This window comes from Ctenopharyngodon idella, chromosome 16 (assembly GCF_019924925.1).
Source record: "Ctenopharyngodon idella isolate HZGC_01 chromosome 16, HZGC01, whole genome shotgun sequence".
In the NCBI taxonomy this organism is placed as follows: domain Eukaryota; kingdom Metazoa; phylum Chordata; class Actinopteri; order Cypriniformes; family Xenocyprididae; genus Ctenopharyngodon; species Ctenopharyngodon idella.
Window position 1 is genome coordinate 17,767,422 of NC_067235.1, and position 27,854 is coordinate 17,795,275.

Here is a 27,854-nt window from a genome sequence, read left to right on the forward strand (position 1 = left end):
CAAACAATTTTAAGATCTTTTATTTGGTGCAGCTATAACAGACTTCAGAGAAATTAGCATGTTTTACCATTGAAAAACAAATAATCAATAATACAGATAATCTGATGTGGACCATGATGTTTCGGTTTTATTTTTCTTTGAATGTCACATATGAATCAAAAGAGGGCATATCAGATTGTTCTTCTGAACTTGTCAGCACAAGTTCCTGGCTGGCTGAAGGTCTCTACACGGCAGTTCCCTGTGGTTCTGTAGAGGATGTTGGCTCCTTTTCCTTAGCCTCAGCTGCTCTCTGCTTCTCTCTCTGCTCGGCTTTTTGTTTCTGCACCTCTTTAAAGACCTGAGAGGAAGAAAACAACAGGTCAAACACAAACCCTGAGCCCTACAAATAACATTGGGACATTTTAGTGGGAGCTGAGAAAGTTACCTTATTGCAAAAGGCCTTTTTGGCCAGCCAACGTCGGGTGACCCGCCGATAGTATTCAGGAGGGAACGTGTATGTGATTCCGAGCTCTTGACACACCTTCACGAAGGAATCATAACGGGTCCTTCTCAGAAACTTCAACTTTTTCTTCCTGCTGTCGATGGTCATGAGCATCCATCTTTTGTTGGCTTTATCCTGATGTAAAATGACAAAAGAGGGTTTGATGCTGTTGTACACTAATTTGACTCATTTGCTGTGTCCCAATTCACCTACTTATAATATGCTCTAAAAGTATGTGCTGTTTTTGTGAACTAAAAAGTACAGCAGAAGAGTAGGCAATCTTTGGGACATTCTACTTACATAATTGCGTCTTTAACAGACCGCTCTTTCACTTAGTTAGGTGCATCCTGTCACGTTTTAAACTGCCCTGTCAATCATCATCACAGTTAACATCGCCCACATTCAATTAAATTTAATTTCCCTCCATAGAGAAATGAAGCAGCTGATCTGCCAGTCATGTGTCTTTCATGTGAAGAACTCTCCTCATGTATTTGCATAATGACGCATTTAAAAGTTAATGACCAAACGTATCTTTTCACAATGTTGTGGCAGAAGAAATATAATGTGGATAACATTGAATAAATATCTTTTTGTCAGATTAGATACTGATTATTAATCACTCAAACCCCTTTATCTAAAACTCTCTAATTAACTTCTCGCACAGCAGCCATGTTTGTAGATTTTTTAACACTTTTTATTTGTGTTTGTAGTTCTAATCGAATCCTCGTCCAATGCGCAAAGGGTTGTGGGCAATATTAGCCGTTAGAGTGTACACGGATCTGCATTTCGCATTCTAACTGCGAAAAGTAGACCATCCGGGTATATTTGGAATACTCATTTCAACATACTACGATTTGGGACACTCTAATTCTAATTTCGAATACTATTTAGGATGGATAGTATGCGAATTGGGATGCAGCAATTGTTTTAACATTTTCTTAAAGGGTTAGTTCACCCAAAAATGAAAATTCTGCCATCCTTTACTCCCCCTCATGTTGTTCCAAACCCATAATATTTCCGTTCATCTTTTGGAACACAAATGAAGATATTTTTAAATATTCTCTCTTTTTTTTGTCTATCCACTGAAAGTCCACTTTCACTCTTTAAAGAGTGCAAAAAGTCAGTGTAAAAGTAATCCATATGGAAGTCTTCCAAAGAGACATGATTGCTTCAAATGATGATCAGATTTAATTTAAGTTTTGGTTGCAAGGACTTTCAATGGATAGACAAGTATGATGAGAGAATATTAATAATATCTTCTTTTGTGTTTTGAAATTGAACAAAAGTCTTATGGGTTTTGAACAACATGCAGGTTACTCTAGGTAACCCTTGAGGTGACAGAACTTTCATTTTTGGTAAACTATCCCTTTAAATAACAGAACTAGGAACAGAAAATGATGTAAATGTATTATATAAGTGTGTGATTCTACAGCTTTTCCCACAATTAACTTCCTTATTTCAAGCTTTTTTGCGATAACGTTTAACCCCCGTCAAAAGCTGATCTTTAAGTCTGATCTGAAAGTTAAATGTTTTTAACGTTTTTTAGCAGAGGTATGAAGTAATTTCCTCTCAAGTACACAGTTTAACCACAGGGCAGTTTGTCACATTAACTATGAACATTTTCACTAAAAACAGACAACCAGAAGGAGTCCAAATCATTTTTATCTTTATTTTGAATAATATATAACACGCTTCTTTTTTTGTGAAATGTTATGTTTAAAAAGTGTGCTGTTTTTCCCCTAGTAAATACATTTAGACATTTTTAGTGTGTAATAAGTGTCCAGATACTTTTTGAGCTCACTGTACACTACCTATACGATTATTAATGTTTTTGAAAGAAGCCTTATGCTCAACAAGGGTGCATTTATTTGATGGAAATAAGTAAAAACAGTAATATTGTGAAATATTATTTCAATTAAAAAAAAACTGTTTTCTATTTAGTATATTTTAAAATGTGATTTATTCCTGTGAGGCCAAAGCTGAATTTTCAGCAGCCATTACTCCAGTCTTCAGTATCACATGGTCTTTCAGAAATCATTTGGTGGACAAGAAATCTGTATGATCAATGTTGAAAAGTTGTGCTGCTTAATATTTCTGTGAAAACTGTGATATACTTCTTTCAGGATTTTTTGATAAATAGAAGGTTAAAAAGCATTTATTTGAAATATTCTTTTTATAACAATATAAGTGTTTACTGTCACTTTTGATCAATTGAATGCATCCTTGCTGAATAAAAGTATTAATTTCTTTCGAAATAAACTCATACTCATCCCAAACTTTTGAACGGTAGAGTATATGCTTTCATTACTACTGAACACATGAGCGTATGCACAGGATATCCTGTTTCTCTGTGAGTGTTAATCAAATGGAGTGGGAACAAATGTTCTGACACCTTTACTGAAGGCCAAAAAGAAGTCACGCTATTGAAGCGTTGTGTTTACCTTGGGGTGTTTGTGCAAGTGCTCCTGGAAGTTGCGAATACGCGCTGTCATAATCGCCACTGTAACGCAAACAAGGACATTCTGAATGATTGAGTCATGTTCTGAGATTCCAGTATGGTTAAAGCAGTGGCTTTGTCAAGCCTTTAAAGAAAAAAAAAAAAAGGAGAACTTGCCTTTGACTTCTGTTGAGCTGCGGTCATTCTCATCCCTCTGAACCTTGGCAATAAGCTGTTCCTCTTTCAAACGCAGTTTTTCACTCTGAGGAAATACATTGTGACAGATATTTGAGTTAAAATATAATTTTAACACCCTTTTATTTTTCCTTAATCAGTGAGGGAATAAAATGTAACCACAGGTTAAAAATGTTAGCCCGCTGCACTGAAGTTATTCCTCCCGACTATTTTGAAATATGAAAATATTCAATAAAGAACTAGGAAAGGAAACAAAAACCCATACATGATTTGCAAACTCCAGTGTAAGCAGTTTCTTCACCACATCATCAACCCTGCAAAGATATGACATAATACTGCTACTGTTCTGCATTCACGCACAAAGGAAGTCTGAAGAAATCATGTACTTTTTTATACATACAATTCTATACAATATATAATAAATATAAAATCATAGTTTAACTGAGAGTACAAAAACAAAACCATACGATTGTGCAAGTGGGACAGATGCATATTCATGCTTCAGCATGGATGGATGAAGGTCTTGAAGCTGACTTGGGAATTCTGGGAAGAAAACAAAGCAAAGAGCCAATGAGTCCAATCATACCTGATGTCAAACTGGCAGGCTATGAAACTGACTTGCATAATTTTAAAATCAAGGCCCTTCAGTATTAAGGCCCATTTACACCAAGAACAATAACTATACAGATAACTATAACGATAACTATATTAGTGTCAACACTAACACACAATATCTTTCTGTTTATTATAGGCACGTGCTGCAGTTATGTTGTCTGCCACTTTAAATGCTTGAGCTCTTAGAGCAGGTTGGAATCTGTTTGGCTGTTAGTGTTTTCGTCATTCATCAGCTCAAAAAAAAATTGTTCTGAATCTGAAACAAGCGGCAACCTCCCCTAGTTTCTCTTGAAGCCAATACGGAAGTGACTTAGACTGCAATTCATCGACTGGCCACTAGGGACAGGCTCCAAAAGAGAGGAGAATCTCATTGAACCCATGTTAAAATGCTCAACTTTACAGCAGAAAAAAAAAAAAAAAAAACATGTTTACAGCCTGGTACAAACTGTGGTTTTGGTCTATACAGCTAATTTTGCTTCATGACAACTGTGAGGGGGGTGAATTTTTTTTATAACTCATCCGTTTAAATTATATTTAGCCTTAAAGTTCTGCATAATTAAGGGCGTGGTCACTTGACTGACAGGTGGATTGTCACTGCTGTCACTAGCCGTTTGTCTGCTGTCTGTCACCTCAGCTAATTCCAGCCTTTTTTTGGGATTATTTCATACAATTATCAAATAATATGGCTTGCTGTGCGGTTAATGGTATGAAGTCCCATTTTGATTTTGCATGTTGTCATTTGCACACCCGACACAAATTACAATATTACTGTTGCTGAAGCATCTATATCGTAAAACAGACACCATAGATTGACAGTAAAACTTCATAACTTTCAAATTATATAACTTATCTTTATTAATATTTTAGATAGTATCTATAGATAGCTCCTTAGCCTGAGCTAATTTGGTCACGTCGAGCTAGGCGGGGGCGTGGTTTCAGCAACCACAGAATATAGATATAGAAAGACAGTTCGCTCCTATTATTTATGAATGGGAGAAACTGCAACGCGCAATATGGCGGAACACGTCCCTCCTTCTAAGTAAAAGAGCCAATCACTGATTGATCAAGGCATTGCGTCACTGCAGCTGCCGTTAGAAACTCAGGTTCCCATAGAAACTTTGAGACTCGCGCTTATGACTGCACATGCGCATTGGCTCGTCTAGCCTGAAAAATATGCTTTTTTTTAACGTGATTTGATCATAGGAAACAACATTTACAGGACATTTCATGACAGATTTTTGTTGTTGATTTGAAATATGTTATTTAATTTTGAGTTCGCCAAGCAGTTTCCGAGATTTCAGGATTCCCCCATTCAGATAGGACTTGGTCTTGGATGCCCGAAATAGCTGCCCGGAGGCGTTGCAAACATGGCCGCCGAGTGAACAGACTTTCCTTGAAATGGACTTTGACCTCAGTTCCAACCAAATCCCGCCTCTTTGTACCACTAAACTAAAAATACCACTAAACTACCGCAAAGTAAATAATGTTACATGATTCACTTGAATATTCTCTGCCCATAAATTTAGCAGTCTGACAGAAAAACTCACCAAAAAAAAAAAAAAAAAAAAAAAAAAAAAACACACAAATGCATATGCATTAAGGTTAGGTGCAAAAACGACTGTGTCCATGCCTCTCACTGCGTGTCTTTAGTAAATCCTGACAGTAATTTAATGCCAAAAGAGGGTGTGCTGGTGCAAGCTGTTAGTCAATCTTGGTATATAGTGTCCCAATTGTTTCTTACCTTGTTTCTTTCTAGAGGGCCGTGCATACTGCCTCACTGGTTGGTTTGGAAGGGTTTCATCACCTGAAACAAACCATAAAGTCATATGTACTGCCTAAGTCACTTTAAAATTGCTTACTAAAAAAAATAATAATGCACAACTGCAGAAACTACAGATTTATTTATAAAAACATATGAACCAAGTAGGAGAAGACTGTTTTCAATTGGTGTCTATTGTACCACTGCAGGCCTACTTTAGTAATTGTAATTATTAATGATGCAAACCCCTTTAATAAGGAGACATTTAAAAGTATTTGTAAGTCACAAAGCTTTTCATTCTCCTCTGTATCTCACAACTATTTGAGACACGTCAATGGTGATAAAGTGTCACCAAGGGTGGGGGTGATTTGGTTGGCCACATCCTTCCCGCACACCCACTCAAGGAAAAGACACGTCTGTGAGACTGTCATGATACCTCCTGTCAAAAAAAGAGAGCCATCATCACAGCCAGGTAACTTCAGACAAGTGTTTTTACACTTACTTTTAGCTGTTGCATTGTGTCTGATCATTTAACTTTAGAATGTCAAACACTGGATTCAAACATACTGGGGACAGAGTTTTACATTTATTGAATATTTTAAGCAAATAAATTTGAGTTAAAACTGAAAAAGGTTTCAAAAATAAGTTCTGTCATTTACTCACCCTCATTTCGTTCCAAACCTGGATGACTTTCTTTCTTCATTGGAACACAAAAGAAGGTATTTTGTAGAATGTTGGTAACCAAACCAACATTCTAAGTCAAAAGTCAAAAGTTTTGGTTACCATTGGAAAAAAAGTCATACAGGTTTGGAACAACATGAGGATGAGTATATAACAGAATCTTCATCTTTTGGGTGAACTATTCCATTAAGCATTGTACTGGTTAACTGAAGAAAATTTATAATGTGCCAAAGACGGCTATGCAAGTGACCTAGTTATCTCTGACTACTAAGAAAAATACTTTCAGAAAACTGGTAAGCATTTTGCTGATGCTTAAGACATCTGCTGTTGTAGTATGACTATGCAAATGTGAGTTATTTTGAGTTATAACGTCAACACTTGAGAAAATCCCAAAAGTATGGCTTCACAAAAAAAGCCTAATAAACTTTTCTTTTTAAATAACCAATACACCCACTCTTTCAAAGTTCACAGTCCTTGCGGGAACTAGTAATTCAACACTTTTTCCCCCACACATTATTTTTTTGCTCCAAGAACAAGAAAACATGTGTGAGAACAGAGCTGTAAGTAAAAACGTAAAGGCAGCGACTTGTCTCGTAAAGCTCAGGTCCTGTAGGAAGGTTGCCAGTTTGACAGCAACAAAAAAATGGGCCATGAATGACGTACCCACGTATTCTGAGGGACTGTCCCTGTACTGCAAGTTGCTTTGATAAAAGCATCTGATGAATAACTTACAACTAGCTACTGTTCAAAAGTCTGGGGTTGGTAAGTTTTTACTCATGTAAGAAGTCTCTTATCCTCACCAAGGCTGGATTTATCTGATCAAAAATACAGTAAAAAAAAAAAGGAATAGTGAATAAATATTATTACAATTTAAAATAACTTTTTTATTTTAATGTAGCCTGTTTTGAAATGTAATTTACTCCTGTGATGGCAAGGCTGAATTTTCAGCATTATTACTTCAGTCTTCAGTGTCACATGATCCTTCAGAAATCATTCTAATAAGCTGATTTTGGAGCTCAAGAAACATTTCTTATTATCAATGGAATAGAAAGTTCTAATGAACTAAAAATTACTAACCCCAAACTTTTGAAAAGTAATTTACTTTCTTAATTGTGTAAAAGAGTATCTGGGTGGTGTGGCTCAGTAGTTAAAGACCTAAATTGGTAACATGTTGTGGGTTCAAATCACAGGAAGAGAATAATTAATGAAACATCAATCCTCAGCGACCCGTTTACTCCAGAGGGACTTTCCTTGTAGTAAGAGTACTGTAAGTCACTTTGAATAAGAAAGCAAAGGACAATTAATAGATCAAGATCTATAAATATTATGGCTACTTCATAACCTGTCTGGCATCCCACACAATACATGCTGCCTAAAAGGATGTAAAGTGTATGTAATCTTTTTGAGACAACAACTACCTAAGTCAGCAAATAACACAAGTACTAGCACTAAACCAGGGTTGTAATGGTATATTATTTTCACAGTATGATAACGGTCTCAGAAAATAGGCTATCACGGTTTCGCAGTATTAAACAATCTATTATTACTATTATCATTAATCATCAGTTACAATGACCCTTAAATGAATGAAAACATAGGGTTTTTTAGTTATATTTAGTTTTTTAGGATTAATTACAACAAACTTGAAACCATTTGTTTTGTTTTGTTCATTCAAATTTCAATAAACAAAAAGAATGTCTAATCAATTAAATTTGATTAGATTAACAACTTTTTATTAATAGTAATTTATTAAAACCTTTAAGAATAATAGAGTCCTTATGAAATGTATTTTATTCAGAAAATTTGGTTTGTTTAAATTTTTCTGGATTCTGTGTTTTATGATTTAATACAAATATATTATCAAAAATGGTGATAATAAAATTAATGCTTAAAACTAACAATTTAAGTAATGTTTTAAAATGTAATCAAATGAAAATTTAACAAATTGTATCCTTTTATTTTTTGGCAAAGTGCTGCACAACAAAGGTTTAATAAATTAAAACATGGACAAAAAAAGATATTCCTTAAATAATAATGTTTAATTATTATATAATTAAACATTATTCTTTTAAATAAACTGTATTATTATTGTTGTTAAAATTTTTAAAAAGTACATTTGTACTATTGTACAACAGTAATATATTTCTGTCATAAGTTAAGCCAAACTTTTATTTTGACAGGATGCGGTGAAGACCTTTGAGTTTCAAAGTGTATCGTATGTGTTCATATGGTATACCGCTACAAACCAACACTAAACTAAAACAACACTCCAAGAAGTAGTGGAGAGTGGGGTAAGATGAGCCAGTGGGTAAGTTGACCCACCCCCTGTATCTTGGCAACTGTACCATTTTATTGTCATGTGACCATATATTTTAAAACCACCCATCATTTCTGCCAGACTGTGAAAAGGAGAAGCACATGGGAGGAGTGGAAGTCACTTATTTACTTTAAAAACTGTCTTTGGCTTGTCAAAGTAAAATTTTAACATAACAGATATAATGGCTGTTTCATCAAAGCAAATTTGTCCAGGTCTAAAACAATTTATGATGCATATTGGTGATTTAGCAACGTATAAAACCATGCAAGTCATTTAGCTAAATATTATTCTGAACTGGTAAGCTAGCTAGCTTTTCCTAAAATGTCAGCTATGGGGCAAAGTGAGCCAAATGCTGTGGGGTAAATTGAGCCAATGTTTTAACTTACCCCACCATAAGGCACTGAATTTAAGTTAAATCTGAATTATAAACTGGTGTCATTTTAAAGTAATATTACGCAACTGGTTTAGTTTATCTTTATTTTTATTTTTGAGTTTATTTGATAGGAATAGTGTACAAGTACACCAAATCCTTCTCTGATACAAACCAGAGGATGTTTAATCATATATATCTTTCCACCTGTAGTCCCTAATGGCCTAACATGGTCAACATTGCAGAAAAACTACCATGTCAAGAACCTTTTGACTAAAATGTTTATTAGTTTCAGTGACATTTATTCATTCTTATTTAGTTTTTATTTAATTTTACTCAACAAACTCTCTGTTTAGTCTGTTTATGGGAAGGTTACAACTTTGATGTTCAACATATTGTTTCAGAAATGCAAACAATTAAAGATACTGAAATTTAAACTTCATTTGGTTGGTTTTATGTTGTTTAATTTAGCTTTAAAAAAAGAAATATTTGAAAAATATTTTTACAAAGAATATTTGTAAAAGGAAATTTGATTATTAAATTAATTTTTAAAATAGGTACATTATCTTTAAAATTTCACATGGGTTTGATTCAGATTCAGTGAGATGGTCAGTTTACACCCACCTACTGACTCGGCTCAACTTACCCCTAACCTGGGGTAAATTGAGCCAGAGGAACACTTTTTTATAAGAATGTTAAAGAAACAAAAAGAGCCTAATCTTTTTTTGCGAGATGATTTTTACGACATCCACCTTGTTTTGTTTATCTATTAAAAAAAATTGTAGAATTTGGTGTTTCAGTTACATTGTCAATATTAGAAAATAGAACGTCGTAGTAATTATTTTTTTATATGATAAACATATTCAAAGCATGATTCAAAGGCCATCGAAAGACAACATCTAGCTGATTGAGCAATATCATAATATCCATTAGAACTCATTTGAAATGTGCAATCCCAAAATAATAACGTTATAAAAAAAATAATGTTATATATTTCCATTAAGAAAACTTTCCTGGCTAACCAAAAACAAAATTTAAAAAAGAACGTTTTGGGAACCAAAAATTAACGTTCAGGGAACGTTCTGGCAACCAAAAATTGTTAGCTGGGGAGACGGTGTCATCCGTCACTTGGTCAGTTGCTGGGTGAAGAGGATGACCTCATCCAGAAGTACAAAATAAGTATCAAGAACAGTTACTGTTTTGGGCTGCGTTTCTCAAAAGCATCGTGAGTTGACCGTGGATACCATTGTTGCTAATTGGTGCTACCTTAGCTAAAATGATAGCAAATATGCTATTTACGATGCTTTTGAGAAATGCACCCTTGATGCATTTTGTACCTATGTTTTGTTAAAACCTTAAACAAATCAACATTAGATTTTCAAGATAAAATACATGTTTGTTTTATAGTGTGAGAATGGAGATGTGCAGCAGTATCCTTCTGAACATTTTTGTCTGCAATGAGGAGGATCAGCATTGTTTTGGAGGGCCAGCAAGTCGTGTTTGCAATCTGGCTAAAACCTGTGCGATTCTTCTTGGACTCACACACACAGTTCCTGAGTTTCGGTTCATTTATGAGATGCGTTTACGGTGTACATTTTAGGACTTCCTCACACCTCAGTCATACAACGAAAATCCGTCATGCCTCAGACTAAAAGGCTTCAGTCACTGGACAAAACGGCATCAGGCCTCAGACTGAAACGCTTAAGGTCTCAGGAAAAACAACGTCAGGTGTCAGGTCTCATACAATTAGGCATCAGACGAAACAGCCTCAGACCAAAAGACTTCAGCCGAAAAGGTATCAGATGAAACGGACTCAGACAAAAAGACATCAGACTAAAAGGCATCAAGTTTTTTTTTTTTTTTGTATAGCCTAACTTTCTATTGGCTTTTATCCCATCATAAGTTGTCTTTTTCTTTACTGTTACTATTCCCATATTGATGTAAGGTGTGTGCGCGTGCATGTTAATTATGTAGAATCTATCTGTTGATGGTATTCTTGTAGGCTATTTATGTAATCCCTTGGTGAATAAGAAAAGAAAAGAACAGAACAGAAAAGAACATGCCACATTTTCACATTGTCTGCAGGAAAACAGCAACGGGCTGAATGAAAATATAAAATGTGACTCTTCCATCCAGATAGTGGTATTCTGTTTTTATTGATATTTTTATTTTTTATGCATTCCATTTTTATTCTTATGTATTTGTTTCCTTTTTATGTAAAGCACTTTGAATTACCATTGTGTATGAAATGTGTTAAAGATGCAATATGTAATATTTTTGCAGTAAAATATCCAAAAACCACTAGGCCAGTATTATATATTTTGTTCACTTGAGTACTTACAATATCCCAAATGTTTCCAACTATTTGTAAATTGTGAGAAAATTGCAATTTTAACCAAGGCTCCGGGACGTGTGAGGAGTCGCCTGTCAATTGCGTCATACCTGCGTTACCCTCGGTTTTATTTTGTAGAAACCATGGAAACAACAAAGACGCTTTAACATATTACATGTTTTAATAGACAAGGGAACAACTGTTTGGTTACATTTATAGAAAACTAATTATTGTTATATAGCTCAACACCTTTAGTCTTATTGTTTAAATTTGATTTTCTGCGAGTACCATGCTTTACCATGCCTCAGAGAAAAACACTATTTTGTGAAGTAGCTAACATAGCATAATCAGAAGCAGCTTTATTTTTAGTAACAGTAATACAGAATTTTCTCCATCATACAATACGTTTTAAAATGAATTGCATGTCATTTATCAACAGAATCCATCCAGTATTTAATATGATATTCTAAAATCGTTCTAGCTTACTGCAGTGTGTCTCAAACAAGTGTCTCACAGCAGCCACCGAGCGAACGCACAGAGTAACGTTATAACATCATTTTCAACACACTCAAATGTATCTAATATGGTAAACAGAGCTGCGTTACCTCATACTCATGACCGGAAAACCGTGTGTTGCACAATCGCTCCAGCAGCCTAGTTCAGCTCCCACAACACTCGGTCCTGCCCTGCTTCATACTACAGTAACATTAATAATTGCATCCATGAACATGATTTCTTCCCGAGTCCTATCCCTACTCTTTTGCACCGTCCGTTGAGGTGAAGACCACATGTCCCAAGATTCCACGCTCAAACTTGGCGTCATCAAGCTACGCCTTTGTTTTGAATAGGCCTCTAGCGACTTCTAGCAGACAAAATTTTTACATATTGCACCTTTAAATAAATAAAATTGCCTTGCCTTGCCTAATCGACTCTCTGACAGTAGGTGGCACTGGAACAGCAGAAATAAAACCGTTTCCTTGGTAACCTCTGTACACAAAGCAGCTGTGCTTATAACAACGCATTCAAATAGCTCGAAAGATTTTTTTACCTCTCTTATAAAAATGAACCATGGTTCTACTACAAATAAAACAAAATGGTTATTGTAGTTAACCATGGTAACCACAAATTAACCATGGTTTTGCTACACTATAGTTAATGGTATTTGTAGTAAAATTATTGTTATACAAATAGTAGCCTACCAATCCGACAAAAAACTCATAGTTAACACACTTTTAACCATGGTTAATTTTCGTATGTATTCACGATAGTTTGCAATGCAAGCTAGGTGCATTGTGTTATTTTGCTAACTTTTTATACATGCAAATAAAACTAGTGAATAATACAAATAGGCCGTTTTGTCTGATGCCTTTTTATCTGAGTCCGTTTCGTCTGATGCCTTTTAGTCTGAGGCCGTTTTGTCTGATGCCTTTTTATCTGAGTCCGTTTCGTCTGATGCCTTTTGGTCTGAGGCTGTTTCGTTCGATGCCTATTTGTATGAGACCTGACGTCGTTTTTCCTGAGACCTGAAGCCTTTCAGTCTGAGGCGCGATGCTGTTTTGTCCGATGACTGAAGCCTTTTAGTCCGAGGCATGAAGCCTTTTTGTTGTATGACTGAGGTGTGAGGAAGTCCTAAAATGTACGCCGTACTAGGAAAGGCTTCAGGTTTGGTTCCCAGAATGTTGGTTTTTGGTTCCCAAAACGTTATTTTTTAAATTTTGTTTTTGGTTAGCCAGGAAAGTTTTCTTAATGGAAATATATAACGTTAGTTTTTTTTAAATAACGTTATTATTTTGTGATTGCACATTTCAAATGAATTCTAATGGATATTATGATATAGCTCAATCAGCTAGATGTTGTCTTTCGATGGCCTTTGAATCATGCTTTGAATATGTTTATCATATAAAAAAATAATTACTACGATGTTCTATTTTCTAACATTGACAATGTAACTGAAACACCAAATTCTACAATTTTTTAATAAACAAAAGGTGGATGTCGTAAAAATCATCTCGCAAAAAAAGATTAGGCTCTTTTTTGTTTCTTTAACATAGCAAATACACTCTTTCAAAACAGACCTGCTAAGAGCGGACCACACCAGCGATCGATGCGGTTTGGGAGTCGGCCACTTTAACAAGCAGGCTATCAACTAGGCTACCACATGATATGTTGCACAATTTTTAAACACTATTTCGCTTCTGTTATACTAGGGACAATTTCTCGTTTTGGAAATATTACTTAAAGCTAGTGTTCAGTTATTTTTACTAGCGTGAAAAGTATCTGGGTAAGTTGAATACATAGAATGGGTTAGGTTGGTATTGCTGAACATGAAATCTTAGCAATTACATTAAGATAAAGAGGTGCGACCTTTAATTAATATGTTTAATGTTAGATGAAAATATCCACAAAGTTATAGGCTATTGTACATATCCTATCAATTCATAGGCACTCCTTTGGCTAAAATGATCCGTGCTGAATTGGTCTGGTCTGGTCATTGACGTATTTTCGCGCGTTTTTTACGGCGTTTGTAATCACAACGGCGTATTTTGCGGGGCAAATACTGTTTGAAACGCCGTATTTGACGGCGTTTGACTGTAAACGCGATTAATCTATAGCGTAATTCTGACCCTTTTGGCTTGCGATACGCGCTCATCCGAAGCGCGCGTACATGGAGAGCCGAGTCACAGCGTGGTGCAAATACTCTCGCGCAAATTCTCTTTCAAGTCTTGCACCTAAACGGACAAATTCACACAAAAATTATGTCAACATGCCCATCTTAGCGAGTATCCTAACAAACATAGTAGGTTATGTCTTAAGAGAAAAACGAGACAGACAACGCATGTTGTTATCAGTGTATATCAGTCTTTGAATTATGTCTTAAAGAGAAGGCAGTCTAATATTCCTGCTCTGTGTTTTTAATGTTAATCAAACGACAAAGCACGAAGAAATCACTCTTGACTGAATAGCTTTTGTTACTTCAATAATGTTTCATCTTTATTTAATTATTCAAAGAAGTTTATATGCAGTGTTATTTTCTATTTGATTACTTTATTCAATTTCTGTACCTGAAAGCTGTTAGATACCTGAAAAACCTGTAAAGCATTGTTTATTTTATTCGTATTTTAGCTCTCATGTATTTATTTGTGCTGTTTCTTGTAGTTAGATTATTTGTTTTTATTTTCTTTATCTTTATTTGACAATTGTCCTATTTTTTACTGAACATAGCACATACCGAACTGTACCAAAACCGTGACATTAAAACCGTGATACAAACCGAACCCTGAGAAATCTGAACCGTCCCACCCCTATTTATTACTCACCCTCATGCTGTTCCACACCCGTAAGACCTTTGTTATTCTTCAGAATGCAAATTAAGATATTTTTGTTGAAATCCGATGGCTCAGTGAGGCCTCCATAGCCAGCAATGACATTTCCTCTTTCAAGATCCATAAATGTACTAAAAACATATTTAAAGCAGTTCATGTGAGTACAGTGGTTCAATATTAAATATTTTTTGTGCACCATAAAAAAAAACTAAAAAAACCCAACTTATTTAGTGATGGCCGATTTCAAAACACTGCTTCAGGAAGCTTCGGAGCGTTATGAATCTTTTGTGTCAAATCAGTGGTTCAGAGCGCCAAAGTCACGTGATTTTGGCAGTTAGGCCTCACTGAGCCATCGGATTTTAACAAAAATATCTTAATTTGTGTTCCGAAGATGAACGAAGGTCTTACGGGTGTGGAACGGCACAAGGGTGAGTAATTAATGACATTATTATCATTTTTGGGTGAACTAACCCTTTAATTTTTTAAGAAGCAGATTGTGATAATATTATAATATTAATGTGGGGGAGATTCAAACCATAACTCAGATAGCAAATTTACACCAGCCCCCCTAACACGTCTGCAACATCAAATTAGACCCATAACAACCATTAATTTTCACACATTGCCGAGACATGACAATTCACACTTAGTCATATCACTACTCACTCGCACATACACAACAACCATCTTATTTTCTCACCTCACTCTCTTTTTCTCAGTCACCATTTTATTATTTTAACCCTCCGGTGGTCTTCAGTCGTTTCAGAATGAAAAATTTTAACTTTTGAAATGTAAAAAATGTTATCACTTCATTGAATGGTTTGACACTTGGTGACTTTTGTGAGGCTTGTTATGTGAACACACACACCAAAAATGGACATGATTCAAAGAGGCAATGTGGTCTTAAAGTCACATTTGTGTTCTTTAGGGTCAAAATTGCACAAGTCACAGAAAGTTTTAATGATTGCTATGGGAGGAATGTGTCACAACACACAGTGCATCACCCTGTCCACCGTCGAAAGTGCCTGCAATAGGCAAGCGAGCGTCGGAACTGGGCCTTGAGGCAGTGGAAGAAGGCCCCTGGTCCGATGAGTCCTTTTGAATGGAAACCAGGATGCACTGTGTGAAGATGACAAGCCGGTGAAGGGAATGTGATGCCCTGGGCAATATTCTGCTGGAAACCCTGGGTCCGGCCATTCATGTGGACGTAAATTTGACAAGTGCCATCTACCTAAACATTGTTGCAGACCAGGTGCACCCTTTCATGACAATGGTGTTCCCTGGTGGAAGTGGCCTCTTTCAGCAGGATAATACACCTTGCCACACTGCACACATTGTTTGTGAATGGTTTGAGGAACGTGAAGAGCTCAAGGTGTTGCCCTGGCCTCAAATCTAATTGAGCATCTGTAGGATGTGCTGGACCATGCAACAAGTTCGATCCACAATGGCTCTAAATTGCAACTTACCGACTGCCAGATACCACATGCTACATTCACACTGTCAGTTTTTGGGGTTGACAACCACATTTATTTATAGCTGTGAGTCTCAAAATGTCAAGTTCGCACAACAACTTACACTAGCTTCTCTAATACGGTCTGTATGAACATGTAACAGTAGTCAAGCCCATATTCTCTTACCAGTAACCACAGCAACCAAAGTAATATCAAAGATGGCAAAGTCCATAAAACTGAAAAGTCTTATCACTTTTGACATGACAATCCAATCGTCTAATCAAGCCATGAGTTCATCAACTAAATCTTCATTAACTGTCAGTAGCTTTTATATCTAGGTGGAGAGCGGAGCATTTGAGTCACGCTTACAACACAAAACCAATGGGAACCTACAGATGAAACAGCTCATATCTCTATCGTTGTAAGCTATTGGAACGACACATGAAAACCTGCATCTCACGGTAGACACGTGTTTGTGCAGCGCAGAGAGGCTCTCTCGCACTGTATGACGTTAAAGACAACTAGTTGTCCAGTCTGGTTCCGTTCACAGCGCGAGTGTGGAAAATTTACAAGTGTGAGTTCGGTTATAGAATGTGGTTGTCCCTCCCGTAAATAACTGAACTGTGTGTGAACGTAACCGTATTAAGGACTCAAATACAGGATTGACAACCGTATTCCACTGCTGTGTGAACGTGGCCTACACACACATTTATATATAGGGTTATATACAGACGTTTAGGTTACACCTTGGCATTACATATGATTTTATTTATTTATTTCCACAAGATGGCACTAATCTGCCTCCATTCAATACTCTGTTTTAAAAAGAAAAAAGTCTAAAACTGAAAAATAGTATAAAACGTTTTTTGAAATTTTTTATTTTATGTAGAAAAAATTGTGTATAATCTAAAGGTGAATATTGTTTTGTACCATAAAATAATGTATATATTTATTAGTTACTTATTAATGACAATTTAACAATAATAATTTTATATAATAATATTTTATTTCATAATATTTTAAAATTAATATTTAAAAAATATACTTAACTAAAATATAGTGCATTAATTTGATTTAAAAAAAAAAAAAAAAAAAAAAAGATTATAGTCTTCTGTCTCTTTTGACTGCTGAGGGCCACAAGTGTGAGGTGGTACCAGAGGATTAAGGCTTTATTTGTTTATTTTGTCTTTACAAACATTAAAATCTTGTTTATACTAATTGCAAATAGTGATATATTACTATCCTCACAAAGAGTATATAAAGAGTGATTTTCAAAAAAAACAATGTTTGCAACGATGAATGAAGCCAAATGAAATTAGACAGGTATTATAGGATACAGGTCCAGAGCTTAAATGTATGTGGACATGACTAAACATCAAGGTCATATGACAAAACGCTGATGGTTTGTTGCCTATTCAGTAAGGAGACTTTCAGTGAATGAGATTTTAGAGCCCCCTAGAGGTTAATACTGTAACTGCAACAAACGATTGACAATTAAACAATTAAAACGTGCAAAATTAAACATACAACCATAAGAAGACACCCATCCAGGGTAACATAAATAAAACTCCACCTCAAAATGCTTAATAATGTGTGCAACTTAAAAAAAAAAACAAAAAACAAAAAACGGTTAAGTTATTGATGACCCATCAATATCAAAATCACTATAACAGTAGGGTGACCATATGTACTATTTTCCCAGGACGCGTCCTGTCCAGGATTTCTAACTTGCATAAAATGTCCCAGTTTTGGTTTTGTTTTCATATTTGCGGAAGGTAATAACTGAAAAATAATTTGACCAATAGCGTGCATTATACATAATCGACCAATCGTGGCTTGCGAGAAGGCTGGATCTACAGAGAACGGTCAAAGTATTGCAAATACGACAACATTTTAATGCATTGCATGAAGACTGTCAATAAGAACAGTGGCTTGCACAGACCTCCGTGTAGAAATCGCGTTCCGGGGGCACATTGATATGACCACTTACTTTCACGATTAAAGAGGCAAAGGCTCAAGCCATTTTAGGCAATTTAGAAATCCTGGACAGGACGCGTCCTGGGAAAATGGCATATATGGTCACCCTATATAACAGTGTTTATGAATGCATATACGACAGCTCGTTGAAGCCGTGCATTAGTCATTGACTTGGACTTGCCAAACTTACCTTTACAATTACGTGTTAACGTCCAGTTCGAAAAAGAGCTGTATTTAGACTGCCTGAAAGCAGGTAAGGCAATACTGCTCTGCCTCGCGCCTGAAAATACACTCCATGTCTGTAAACCCAACGCCGCAGATCGAAAAACGTTTTTTAAAACCATTCTGTTTATGTATAGAAATCGCCTTTAGTCTGTAGGCTATATGCTCTTACAGAACGCATTTGCCCCTTCAGTTCAAGTAAGTCGCCATCTTTAAACAGACATTAGTAATCTGCGCAGAAAATTCTATGTAAATTCAAGTAATCGAGTGACGATTGAATCGATGTAGCCTTTGTTTCCTTAGAGAGCGTTTTGTGAGCATTTGAGTTCATGTAGATACGTTTTGTTTATGGCACAGAAAAAGAACAGAACAATGACTGTACTTTTCTTTCATTATCTACTACTATTATCTGGCCTTCTGTCATTTGACGGCCAGGACACCCCCGCACTTGTTCTGTCAGAGACACCATTTTTTTTACCTTAATGTGCTGTTGAAATTGATTTTCTTGCTGTATATTGCCACTTTAAATTCTGTTAATATTAAAATTTAACTTTGTTCACGTTCCTGAAGATGATAGTTATCTAGGATAGTAAATTTGTAAAGTTTCTGAGGTCATTTGACCCTAGCAAAAAATACAGATGATAGATAGATAGATAGATAGATAGATAGATAGATAGATAGATACCAATGTTTTCACTGGCCAAATTAATTGTATTTTGTAAATATAAACAGATTTTGATGGCTGGACCACACTCCAAAAAATTTGGGACAGAGGCAAAATAAAAGTGAAAAGATTATAGAATATCCAAGTTAAACTTCTGAAACAGTCCACAGTTAGCAGGTGAACTGGTAATAGAGGAGGGTATCGTGTTTGGGTATAAAAGGAGCATCCTCCAAAGACTCGTTCTGGCTCATGGCTCACCATTTTGTGCCAAATTTCATGAGAGAATTGTCAAACAATACAATAATACATGTCAAAAATCACATTTCTCAATGCAAGATTGCAAAGTATTTAGGACCTTCAGCATCTACCATACATAATATTGTGAAAAGATTCAGGGAATCCAGAGAAATCTCAGTCCGTGTAGGGAAATGCAGGAGACCTCCTTTGAACGCGCATGGCCTTCAAGCTCTCAGACGGCATTACATGCAAAACTGACATGCTGTGCTAAATATAGCCACATGGGCTCGGATGTACTTTGGAAAACTGTTGTCACTTAACACAGTCAGTCACTCAAGGAGAAAGCTATACATCTGTTCAATGCAGAGATGCCACAGAGTTCTCTGGGCCGGAGCTCATCTCAGATGGTCTCAAAGACAGTGGAAATGTGTGCTGTGGCCAGATAAGTCCACGTTTCAACTTGTTTTTGAGAAAAACTGACTTCGAGGACCATCCAGAATTTCATAAGTGACAGGTGCAAAAGCAAACATCTGTCAGGGTATTGGGGTGCATCAGTTCAAACAGCATGGGTGACTTGTATATGTGTGAAGGAACCATTGACGTGGAGGTGTATATCAGGATTATACAGAGACATAAACTGCCATCAAGATGACATCTTTCCTGGGAAGCAAGACAATGCCAGGCCTCATTCTGCACAATACATTAGAGTGGTTTCGTAGACACTCTACACCGTAGAATGGATGTGCTTGACTGACCTGCCGCAGTCCAGACCTGTCTCTTATTGAAAATGTATGGCCCATCATGAAAAGGAGAATCAGACGACAACGACCACAGACTGTTGAGCAACTGTCTTGCATCAGGAGAGATTGGGCTACACTTGCAAAACTGCAACAATTTCACAACATTTAAAAAGTGTAATTGAAAGGAAAGGTGATGTGACACAGTGGTACACATGCCTCTGTCGCAACTTTTTTGAAATGTGTTGCAGCCATCAAAATCAAAATTTGTTTATATTTACAAAATACACTTAAGTTGGTCAGTGAAAACTTTAAAAATCTTTTCTTTGTACTTTTGTTAGTTAAATAAAGGTTAAAGAGAATGAACAAATCACAGATTCTTGATTTTATTGCATTTTACAAAATGTCCCAACTTTTGTGGAATTGGGTATGTTCTTTAGGGTCCTCTCAGTCCCCAAACAGAACATGCAGATCAGAACTTCTTTCAGAACATTCTTTGTTGTGGCATGTAGGATCTGAGGTAAAAAACTACAGTGTTTAATAAGAGAAACTGAATAAAGGATTGCATTTAAAGCAAATTATGTAAGCAGAGGATAGTGCATCATTCAAAAGAACACTAGTTTATGTGTCTATAAGAGCATGATGGATATTATCAGTAATCCAACTGAATAATGAAATTATTAAAGCACAAGCACATCGGTCTGTCTCGACAACTTCCATTAGTGTCAATTAATGAACAACAAATCTTTGGCAGAAGCCAAAGATTTCAGGAAAACAAACTTGTGATTTCCTTGCCAAAATAAGCACTCAATATATGCAAACCAACAGAAGTGTAATAATTTCATATTATCAAAATAATTAAAACTAAGCATATAATAGGGATATACATCGATCAGGCATAACATTATGACCACCTTCCTAATATTGTGCTGGTCCCCCTTTTGCTGCCAAAACAGCTCTGACCCACCAAGGCATGGACTCCACTAGACCCCTGAAGGTGTGCTGTGATATCTGGCACCAAGATGTTAGCAGCAGATCCTTTAAGTCCTGTAAGTTGCGAGGTGGGGCCTCCATGGATCGGACATGTTTGTTCAGCACATCCCACAGATGCTCAAATGGATTGAGAACTGGGGAATTTGGAGGCCAAGTCAACACCTCAAACTCGTTGTTGTGCTCCTCAAACCATTCTGAACCATTTTTGCTTTGTGGCAGGACGCATTATCCTGCTGAAAGAGGCCACAGCCACCAGGGAATACCGTTTCCATGAAAGGGTGTACATGGTCTGCAACAATGCTAAGGTAGGTGGTATGTGTCAAAGTAACATTCATATGGATGGCGGGACCCAAGCTTTCCCAGCAGAACATTGCCCAAAGCATCACACTGCCTCCACCGGCTTGCCTTCTTCCCATAGTGCATTCTGGTGCCATGTGTTCCCCAGGCCAGCGACGCACACGCACCCGGCCATCCACGTGATGTAAAAGAAAACATGATTCATCAGACCAGGCAACCTTCTTCCATTGCTCCGTGGTCCAGTTCTGATGCTCACATGCCCACTGTTAGCGCTTTCGGACACCTTTCTATCAGAACCAGCATTAACTTCTTGAGCAATCTGAGCTACAGTAGCTCGTCTGTTGGATCAGACCATACGGGCCAGCCTTCGCTCCCAATGTGCATCAGTGAGCCTTGGCTGCCCATGACCCTGTCGCCGGTTCACCACTGTTTCTTTTTTGGACCACTTTTGATAGATACTGACCACTGCAGACCGGGAACACCCCACGGTTGAAGTTTTGGAGATGCTCTGACCCAATCGTCTAGCCATCATAATTGGTCCCTTGTCAAACTCGCTCAAATCCTTACGCTTGCCCATTTTTCCTGCTTCTAACACATCAACTTTGAGGACAAAATGTTCACTTGCTGTCTAATATATTCCACCCATGATGAAGAGATAATCAATGTTATTCACTTCACCTGTCAGTGCTCATAATGTTATGCCTGATCAGTGTATGTAGTTCCAAACGTAGGTTCGGGAGGAGCCTGAACATTCAGTCCTGTCAATCATCATTACAAGCATATATAAGCAGCAATCACTGTGTCATTAGCTGCCCTCTTGTGGTGTAAAACAGTTTCATGTCACAAATCTAGGCAAAACTAGAGTGTTATCATATCACACTATATCAAGACCTGAAGTGTTCTACAAATAAAGTTCAGATGACCTTTAATCACGAGTCAAACCATCCTGTGCCTTTTTAATGATATATTTTGATGTCGTGAGTCAGTCAGTTTTGGGAAGGTTAACAGATTTGTCTGCCATATGTTATCTCAAATACTGGTCATTTAACCCACAGCCTTGAGAACATTTTGGCATTGGTGATATGATTATAAAATGAAGATAATGATTAATGTTTTTGGAAAACTTTCTCAAATCATTCCACACAATGGGTGCCTCATATTTTTAAAGGCCTTGAGGACTTCAAGTGCTAATAAATTGTTTATGTTGGATTTGTGCCTTAAAAAACTAACAAGGTTGACATTTATCTTTTTGCTCAAGGACAAGAGACTACATGGGGCTTAGAGATTTTAAGGCTGAAATTCCTATATCCTGGTTTTAATAATGTTTACTGTACAAAATCTTGGTAACAGTGACATTTTAAGGTCCCAGACTGATGAACCTACTTATAAAGTAATAAACTTTTTTTATTACTTTATAAAAATTTTTTATTTTTTTTATTTGTGGTATCTTTTTAATAATGTGGAGTTATGATGATAACATGGTTGGACACATGGGGACAATAATAATTGAAATAAATATAGAGAAATATGATACATTTAAAAAAAATACCAGATTTTATTTTAATTTGTTTTTATTTTTGTTTTTTTTATCAAAACGTGGACATCTTCTGAACATTGATCGGGATCCTCATGAAGAAAGAAAACAAAGTTGGATTTTTTTTTTTTTTTTTGCTAATTTGCAGGAAAATGCCTATAAAACACATAGCGCTATTCATATTTATATTCCGTTTTTATATTCATGATGCATACAACAGGCAAGATTTTTCGTGGAATGACACCTGCACACTTATCAGGTTCAACACTTGAAGCCTAGTGCTTTGTCTTTAGACAAAGCGTTTTTGTCACTGCCAACAATTTGACACTCATTGCCGATAAGTGTTGAGCTGGAGAGAGTCAGTGTGAAAGAGAAGGGGGCGGGGATAGACTTCACCTTGTCTTCACGGCTCCCATACAGCACAGCTGTGTGTGCGGGCATTCAGACACGCGCGTGGGTCTCTTCATTTCTTTCTTTAAATGAGGAATCCGGACAGTGTCAGGGGAATGATATTGGCGACTGATGTGTATTAGTCTCTAACGGACGCATATACTTAGAAATCACCTCACAGGAGGGCATCTGTTTAATTTTTTACAAGATAATAAAATAAAATGGATAGCTCAGACAAGGAGAACAGGTCGGATGAAGAATTTGAATCACCTGAAGAAGAGGAGGTAGACCCGAGAATTCAGGTAGATTGTCCTTGATATTTTTTCTTAAAGGGATGTCAGTGTATCAAATGATATGAAAAGAGCGATCGTTTCAAATAGCCTACACTTATTAATTTACACACTGATGGGTTTTATATCACATTTTCCTTATCGGCGACACTGCGTGTTAATCCTGTTATTGACTTCTTGACACTGAGAGGGGAATTATTGATTAATTCGCCGCAACTTGCTTTTTATTGACGTCTGCGGCACTGAGTGCACTGGTGCCCCAATTCAGTGTTGCCAGATCTTTTTGGAAAAACAAGCCACCTGCACAGACAAAACACACAAATATGCCTGAAAGAAGCGACGCCAGTTTTTTTTTTTTTCTATCGCAAAGAGAATATCCTGATTCAATTGATTTGATCTATTGTAGCATAAACTTGAAATGCATAATGTGAAGAATCTCTGGGAAAAGGCTCTACACTTGAGGAAACAAACTAGCCTAGTGAATATAAAGTGACAGCTGCTATTACTGGTTTATCATGCTTCATTATGCTTTGGATGTCAAGAACTCGCAGTTATGAAGTAACAATAGCTTAATAATAATCGCAACCCGACACTGTCCATATTTTATCGACTTTATGATTTGTATAGTTGATTATAAAAAGCGGAAATGGCAACCCTGCTGCTTATTAGCGGTCTCCACAGGTCTAAATATATTTGCATTTGTAGCATCAACCAAGTTTTATCTCACTTATTTGCGCTACTGCAGTTTATGAGATACAAATGAAAATGAATCCCTCATTGGGATATGTCCATTTAACATTTCTGACTCTTGAGTTTTCTTCACAGGGAGAGCTGGAGAAGCTGAATCAGTCCACAGATGACATCAATAGGTGTGAAACTGAGCTTGAGGTATGACTGCACGATCCAACATCCAAAAGTTTAAACTGAATGAATGGTGAAATAATAGTTATACAATAAATATAATATATTTCATTAATAAATGAATACCTTTTCAATTTAGACTGCTTATTGATAGTGGTAATTTTCCATTTCTATGCATATATACACACACATTATATATAATATGTGTATTTTCTTTTTGCCAGGTTTTCACAGTTCTTAAAATCACATAAGTTGGTAAATTGTTAATAGAAATCACCTGTCTTAAGTTTGGATTTTGTACCACAGCACACCAAGGAACAGAATGTGTATAATGTCAGGATTATGCAATAGATTAAGTGTTCCTTGAGCACCATAAATGACTGGAACTTGTATCCAGTAAAATCAGTAAGTGAATTCTGTGCTTCACACACTTAAAACTTAAAAAAGCTGATGAAAGATCTTATGTTTGGATCATTTTATTTTATCCAAAAAATCAAATAAGGCATATGATATTTAGCGTTCATATACTTTTAATTTTTTATGCAGAGCATTTTTTTTTTTTTTTTTTTTTTAGCAGAGTCAAGTACGTATCTCAGAGATACAGCATGCAGTAAACAAGGACATGTTTAGGCAAAAACACACTTAGCTGGTCAGACTTTTGTCATGTGGTCACTTTGGTCGCACTGAATTGTCCCGATGCCATTGAGTTCATTGTTTGGGCATGTCCTGTAATGTAATAATTTAATAAAATGACTTAGCTAGTCTGTAGTCTGATTGTGAGTCAAAAACAGAGGCCGAAGGAGAATTACTTTCTCAAAGGGTCTCAAAATTGCCTGTTTGTCAATTTCTCTGGCAGTCTAGCTCCTGAAGCAAAAACACAGTCTTCCTTACTGAACAAATTAGCAAGTTGTTTCCTGCAGGTGAAATGAATAAAGTAGGGCACATGCTAACTATATAGGAATTTAATAGTTGGAAGAGGAGTAAAGATTTTTATAGACAGTCTTTATTGATTAGGGTTTCTCTAAACTTCATAAAACAAAACGGAAAGCATCTGGATTGTTTTGTACTAACAAAATGTTAAGAAAGTGCAGTAATGCATGCAGTAGCAATAGTTGTCACTGTTTATGCAGACTTTCTTGACCCATTCCAACTCTGATGATTGTTCTAAGAATCCCGTAATTGAGCTATTTGGCTGTCAAACAAATTAGTGTTGCTTTTGCGTCACTGGCCATGTTGCACTTCAATGGGGACTTAAGATTTAACTCTTGGCGTTCTCTTCTTCCTGGTATGGGAGTCTGTTGCAAATAATCAATCTGTGTTTTGACGAATGGGATTTAATCTAATTGCTTTGCCATGGGCAATAAATGGAAAATAACGATTGAATTACATTTATGAGAAAGCTTGTTTACAACACAAGAGAAAAGCATATTTTTCCATGTGCTTTAGACATCTTCACAGATCTTCTTGCAAATCTGATTACAGATAAACTGATTTTACTCCCCTTTTATGTGTAGCACTTTTTATGTGCAAAGTAGTTGACCCAAATGCCGGTGACAAGTTGAAATGAAAGTAATTTCACTGTACAATTCTTGTTTAATATTTATTATATACATAATATAATTATGTAGTTGGGTAACCTTTCTTGTGTTTCCAATTACTCAGTTGATTTCAGATGTTGTCAGCATAGATCAATGTGCTAATTTCTATTAAGATTTTTGTGCCATCTGAACTCTGCATATAGTTTATTTTGGTATGCATTATGTGTTACCTTTGATCAACAATGTTCAGAATAGAAATGCTGTATTGAAATTATATAAAACGCTGTATTATGCATGCCAGGCCAGTAGTTGGCGATGTCACTTTGTAAAGAAACACTACATGCCTATAGACTGAACATGTAATACGCATGCGCTTGACGTCACCTTTTCACAGATTCGCGTTTTTGTAGTTTACACGGAGAAGATAACAGTATCATTTTCAAAAGTTTGCATTTTCAGGCAGGTGTAAATGAATGGCCAAAACGCATAAAGTTTTGTTTTTAGTTGAAAACGGTGAACAAATAGGGAAAATGAGTGAATTACAATTAAATATCCAATACCAACAGATTCGATTAAAAAAATTCTCTAATATTTGCTGGTTACCGAAATACTGATATATTGTGTATCCCTAAACGCATCCATTTGATTGTTCATGTTTGGTCCGTCTCTAGGATGCCAGGCAGAAGTTTCGTTCTGTGCTGGTGGAAGCCACTTTAAAGCTGGACGAGCTGGTGAAGAAGATTGGGAAAGCGGTGGAGGAATCAAAACCGTACTGGGAGGCCAGGCGGGTGGCACGCCAGGTGAGGCCAAGAAAATCCAAACAAGAACCCAATATTATCTTCCTAAAGCCAACTTCACCCACACAGCATCTGTTTGTAGTTGGCACTCCACCATTTTGTCTGCGGTGTGTTTTCTTTTATCCCTCTCTGGAGACTCTTGTGCTATCAGCTTGTTATCTGCTATGAGCTGGATGGCACAGTAGCATTAACTGTAGATCTGTCACAGGTGGCTGGCTTCATTCAACGAGGCATAAAAGACTTTGCTGAGAGAGAGCGAATGTTTAAACACTCAAATCTCGGTTCCCTTTTCTCAAAGGCCTGTGCTATTCTAAGAGAAGATTATCAGTTTATCTCAGTTAGTGCATTGCAGTTGGTGCGTTTGGGGGGGGGGGGAGGGGGTGTAGTAAAATGTCTCATTTTCTTTGACTTATAAAGGCAAAGTTCCTCAGATTTATACAACACTTGGTAAACTTTATTTGACTGAATCAGTAACAACAGGAGTGTTGACCCGCTCTGAAACTGGGGCAATATAGTTTAGGAGTTTTATGCTTTTCACTCCATGAAGGAAGAATTGTAAGTGGCCTATTTAATTTCACTGACAAAGCACTTGATTTTCTTCAGTTGCCTTGGTGGTGAAGGAGAGCGATGTGCCCTTAGTTATTGTTCTCCTCAGGGACAAACAGAAGTGTTTTTATGGAAACAGTCCCTTCTGGTTGTCAAGCTCCTTTATAATGAGAAATGTGGAGATGATTCATTTAAACTGGTTTAAACTGTCTTTGTTCTTCTGAAGGATGAACTTTTATACTGACAGGATATTCTAATTTGAAACACCAGTTGCCTCTTAGCGAAAAGTGTTTTGTCATGCATTATGCTACATCGTCTATGATAAACTGCTTCTGTTGGGGGGAAAACTCCTCAAAATGTACTAACAAAAGTGTGCGATTATTATTATTGAAGGGATAGTTCACCCAAAAATGAAAATTCTGTCATTAAGTACTCACCCTCATGTCGTTCCAAACGCATAAGACTTTTGATCATCTTCTGAACACAAATGAAGATATCTTAGATGAAATCTGACAGATTTCTGTCCCTCCATTGACAGTCCATTCATCCATTTGATGCTTTCAAAGTTGTAAAACTAATCCATATTAATCTAGTGCTTTAGTCCACATTTTCTGAAGAGGCACGATTGATTTATATGATGAACAGGTTGAATTTAGGCTTACTTACTACTACAACTACTAATAATATGATTAATATTTATAATGAATCTTTGCTTTATGTACAAGCATGCCTTTTATTATTATTAACCATTGCTTGATGCACAAATATGCCTATTATTATTATTATTATTATTATTATTATTAATAATAT

At 36.4% G+C, this 27,854-nt stretch overlaps 2 protein-coding genes across 3 annotated transcripts in view; one reads left to right on the forward strand and one right to left on the reverse strand.

Annotated features, from left to right (window-relative positions):
- Window positions 1-4: 4 nt before the first annotated feature.
- On the reverse strand, window positions 5-18,397 carry mrps15 (mitochondrial ribosomal protein S15). Its single transcript, XM_051865858.1, has 8 exons — window positions 18,129-18,397; window positions 5,470-5,532; window positions 3,581-3,656; window positions 3,379-3,427; window positions 3,096-3,180; window positions 2,923-2,981; window positions 425-616; window positions 5-337 (listed from the first exon to the last, which is right to left on the reverse strand). The coding sequence occupies exons 1-8, from the start codon at window positions 18,280-18,282 to the stop codon at window positions 224-226; spliced, it is 792 nt and encodes a 263-aa protein (XP_051721818.1). The 5' UTR covers window positions 18,283-18,397; the 3' UTR covers window positions 5-223.
- Window positions 8,382-27,854, forward strand: part of sh3bp5b (SH3-domain binding protein 5b (BTK-associated)) — a 33,199-nt gene continuing 13,726 nt past the window's right edge. The window contains exons 1-3 of one of the 2 annotated variants that reach the window (XM_051865855.1): window positions 8,382-8,476; window positions 24,128-24,190; window positions 26,373-26,501. In XM_051865855.1, coding sequence (XP_051721815.1) covers window positions 8,465-8,476; window positions 24,128-24,190; window positions 26,373-26,501 — 204 coding nt within the window. In that variant the 5' untranslated portion in view covers window positions 8,382-8,464. Of the gene's footprint in view, window positions 8,477-23,001; window positions 23,315-24,127; window positions 24,191-26,372; window positions 26,502-27,854 lie in introns of those variants that run through there. The other variant, XM_051865854.1, reaches the window with a different exon arrangement.